The following is a 5,000-nucleotide window of genomic DNA, read 5'->3' on the forward strand; positions in this document are numbered from 1 at the left end:
GTGGACCCTACTACAGTTTAACCAGCTCAGCTTATAGACAACCAGCATGACTAGTATTATAGGACCCTACTACAGTTTAAACTAGCTCAGCTATAGACTACACTCAGCATGACTAGTATCTACGTGGACCCTACATTTACAGTTTAACCAGCTCAGTATAGACTACACCAGCATGACTAGTATCTATGTGGATCCTACTACAGTTTAACCAGCTCAGCTATAGACTACACCAGCATGACTAGCATCTATGTGGACCCTACTACAGCTTAATCAGCTCAGTATAGACTACACCAGCATGACTAGTATCTATGTGGACCCTACTACAGTTTAACCAGCTCAGCTATAGACTACACAGCATGACTAGTATCTATGTGGACTACTAATAACCAGCTGACTATAGACTACACCCAGCATGACTAGTATCTATGTGGACCCCTACTACAGTTTAACTAGCTCAGCTAAGACTACACCAGCATGACTAGTATTATGTGGACCCTACTACAGTTTAACCAGCTCAGCTATAGACTACACCAGCATGACTAGCATCTATGTGGACCCGACTACAGTTTAATTAGCTCAGCTATAGACTACACCAGCATGACTAGTATCTATATGGACCCTACTACAGTTAACCAGCTCAGCTATAGACTACACCAGCATGACTAGCATCTATGTGGACTACTACAGTTAACCAGCTCAGCCATAGACTACAAGCATGACAATTATGTGGAATACTTCAGTTTAACCAGCTCAGCTATAGACTACACCCAGCATGACTAGTATCTATGTGGACCCTACTACAGTTGAATCCAGCTCAGCAATAGACTACACCAGCATGACTAGTATCTATGTGGACCCTACTAGAGTTTAACCAGTCTGGCCATAGACTAACAGCATGACTAGTATTATGTGGACCCCACTACAGTTTAACAGCTCAGCTATAGACTACACCAGCATGACAATATGTGGACCCTATACAGCCTCAACCAGCTCAGCTTATAGACTACACCAGCATGACTAGTATCTATGTGGACCCTACTACAGTTTAACCAGCCCAGCCATAGACTACACCAGCATGACTAGGCATCTATGTGTGACCCTACTACAGTTTAACCAGCTCAGCTATAGACTACACAGCATGACTAGTATCTATGTGGACCCTACTACAGTTTAACCAGCTGAGCTATAGACTACACCAGCATGACTAGGGTATCTATGTGGACCCTACTACAGTTTAACCAGCTCAGTATAGACTACACCAGCATGACTAGTATTATGTGGACCCACACATTTAACCAGCTCAGCTATAGAACTACACCAGCATGACTAGTATCTATGTGGACCCTACTACAGCTTTCTAACCAGCTCAATATAGACTATACCAGCATGACTAGTATCTATGTGGACCCTACTACAGTTTAACCATAGATAGAAAAATGACTAATATGTGGACCCTATACAGTTAACCAGCTAGAATAGACTACACCAGCATGACTAGTATCTATGTGGACCCTACTACAGTTTAACCAGCTCAGCTATAGACTAACCAGCATGACTATATATGTGGACCCTACTACAGTTTAACCAGCTCAGCTATAGACTACACCAGCATGACTAGTATCTATGTGGACCCTACTACAGTTTAACCAGCTGAGCTATAGACTACACCAGCATGACCTAGTATTATGTGGACCTACTAGAAGTTTAACCAGCTCAGCCATAGACTACACCAGCATGATTAGTATCTATGTGGACCCTACTAAGCTTAACCAGCTCAGCTATAGACTACACCAGACATGACTAGTATCTATGTGGACCCTACTACAGTTTAACCAGCTCAGCCACTAGACTACACCAGCATGACTAGTATCTATGTGGACCCCACTACAGCCCTAACCAGCTCAGCTATAGACTACACCAGCATGACTAGTATCCATGTGGAAAATTAACCAGCTACTATAGACTACACCAGCATGATGTATCTATGTGGAACCTACTACAGTTAACCAGCTCAGCTATAGACTACACCAGCATGACTAGTATCTATGTGGACCCTACTAAGTTTAACCAGCTCAGCTTATAGACTACACCAGCATGACTAGTATATGTGGACCTACTACAGTTTAACCAGCTCAGCTATAGATTACACCAGCATGACTAGTATCTATGTGGACCCTACTACTGTAGCTTTAACCAGCTAGCCATAGACTAACTCAGCATGATAGTATCTATGTGACCCTACTACAGCCCTAACCAGCTAGTTATAGACTAAAGCATGACTAGATATGTGGACCCTACTAGAGTTGAACATCAGCTATAGACTACACCACATGACTAGTATCTATGTGGACCCTACTACAGTTTAACCAGCTCAGCAATAGACTACACCGAGCATGACTAGTATCTATGTGGACCCTACTACAGTTTAACCAGCTCAGCTATAGACTACACCAGCATGACTAGTATCTATGTGGACCCTACTAAGTTTAACCAGCTCAGCAAGATTACACAGCATGATAGTATTATGTGGACCCTATACAGTTTAACCAGCTCAGCTATAGACTACACCAGCATGACTAGTATCTATGTGGACCCTACTACAGTTTAACCAGCTCAGCTATAGACTACACCAGCATGACTAGTATCTATGTGGACCCTACTACAGTTTAACCAGCTCAGCTATAGACTACACCAAGCATGACTAGTATCTATGTGGACCCTACTACAGTTTAACCAGCTCAGCTATAGACTACACCAGCATGACTAGTATCTATGTGGACCCTACTACAGTTTAACCAGCTCAGCTATAGACTACACCAGCATGACTAGTATCTATGTGGACCCTACTACAGTTTAACCAGCTCAGCTATAGACTACACCAGCATGACTAGTATCTATGTGGACCCTACTACAGTTTAACCAGCTCAGCAATAGACTACACCAGCATGACTAGTATCTATGTGGACCCTACTACAGTTTAACCAGCTCAGCTATAGACTACACCAGCATGACTAGTATCTATGTGGACCCTACTACAGTTTAACCAGCTCAGCTATAGACTACACCAGCATGACTAGTATCTATGTGGACCCTACTACAGTTTAACCAGCTCAGCTATAGACTACACCAGCATGACTAGTATCTATGTGGACCCACTACAGTTTAACCAGCTCAGCTATAGACTACACCAGCATGACTAGTATCTATGTGGACCCTACTACAGTTTAACCAGCTCAGCTATAGACTACACCAGCATGACTAGTATCTATGTGGACCCTACTACAGTTTAACCAGCTCAGCTATAGACTACACCAGCATGACTAGTATCTATGTGGACCCTACTACAGTTTAACCAGCTCAGCTATAGACTACACCAGCATGACTAGTATCTATGTGGACCCTACTACAGTTTAACCAGCTCAGCTATAGACTACACCAGCATGACTAGTATCTATGTGGACCCTACTACAGTTTAACCAGCTCAGCTATAGACACACCAGCATGACTAGTATCTATGTGGACCCTACTACAGTTTAACCAGCTCAGCTATAGACTACACCAGCATGACTAGTATCTATGTGGACCCTACTACAGTTTAACCAGCTCAGCTATAGACTACACCAGCATGACTAGTATCTGTGTGGACCCTACTACAGTTTAACTCAGCTCAGCAGTACCATAACAGAGAGATAAACCCAGGATAGAGGGGCTGAGTGAATGTGGTCTGGACTCTGTGGAGGAGGGTCATTGTGTCAGAGACACTGTAGAAGGACAGAGTACCTGCCTTGTGATCCAGGTACACTCCTACTCTGGAGGACTGAGGGCCTGATACTTTAGTCACAACATTATTGTGTCTGAAATAATAACCACCTCTATAGCACTGTAAACTCCAGGACTTGTTATTGAATCCAAATCTATTACCTCTCTCTGTTCTGCTGATGTCTTTATATGAGACTGCTGTAATAACCCAACCCCCAGTCCACTCCACCTCCCAGTAACAGCGTCCAGTCAGACCCTCTCTACACAGAACCTGGTAATGGTTGGTGAATCTGTCTGGATGATCAGGATATGGTTGGACTTGGTCTGTACAGGTCACCTTTCTGTTCCCTTCAGACAGAGAGAGGTATGTGCCTGCTGTGTTTGGGTCCAGTGTGAGCTGACAGGAATCTGGGAGAAGAGCAGAGACCAATGAGGGGAGTCAGAACAATAAGTTAAGTCAGATACTGTATCTACCCTGTCTTTGATTAGAGCACAGCAGAGATCAAATCAGAGAAATATGAGGAGTCAGATAGATACCCAGTCTTTGATTAGATCTACTATTGCTATATATTTCTAGAGGGATTGTTAGGAGTGGCAGTAAAAGAGACTGTTAGTTACTTCACAATAAAGAGACTCACATTGTAACAACTGTTCTCTGGTCTTGGGCTCTGGAGGCAGAACAACCTCCACTATATTCACTACAGACACACAAACACATTGACAGAGAGAGGGGAATGTTATCATCATACCATATTCCACATGTATATGACTAGTAGGGAACTTTCAATGGTCTAAAGTTGATGTTCTGATTGTTTTCAACACACCTGTAGTGGAGATCTTGGTCCATTCTCCTTTAAGGAAGTCTTCTAGTTTCTCTCTCAGTTCAGACACAGTCTTACTCACATCTCCAAAGTACTGAAGAGGACGGACAACGATGCTGGGTAAGTCTGAAGATACACTGATACTGGAGAGAGACTGATAACTCTGGAGAGAGAGAGACAGAGAGAGAGAGAGAGAGAGAGAGACAGACAGAGACAGAGAGAGGGACAGAGGGACAGAGAGAGAGAAAGAGAGAGAGACAGAGGAACAGAGAGAGAGAGACAGAGGAACAGAGAGAGAGACACAGAGACAGAGAGACACAGAGAGAGGGGGGACACAGACAGGGGGACAGGGGGACACAGACAGGGGGACACAGAGCGGGACACAGAGAGAGGGACACAGAGAGAGGGGGACACAGACAG

The 5,000-nt window shown here is 43.8% G+C and overlaps 1 protein-coding gene across 1 annotated transcript in view; it reads right to left on the bottom strand.

Annotated features, from left to right (window-relative positions):
* Positions 1–4,404: 4,404 nt before the first annotated feature.
* Positions 4,405–5,000, bottom strand: part of LOC106599775 (E3 ubiquitin/ISG15 ligase TRIM25-like) — a gene marked incomplete at its 3' end in the record, with an annotated part of 9,174 nt that continues 8,578 nt past the window's right edge. Inside the window, exons 4-5 of the mRNA XM_045713541.1 lie at positions 4,584–4,743; positions 4,405–4,457 (exon numbers count right to left, since the gene is read on the bottom strand). Of these exons, the coding sequence (XP_045569497.1) occupies positions 4,405–4,457; positions 4,584–4,743 (213 nt within the window). The remainder of the gene's footprint in view (positions 4,458–4,583; positions 4,744–5,000) is intronic.

Source organism: Salmo salar, unplaced genomic scaffold (genome assembly GCF_905237065.1).
Source record: "Salmo salar unplaced genomic scaffold, Ssal_v3.1, whole genome shotgun sequence".
Classification (NCBI taxonomy): domain Eukaryota; kingdom Metazoa; phylum Chordata; class Actinopteri; order Salmoniformes; family Salmonidae; genus Salmo; species Salmo salar.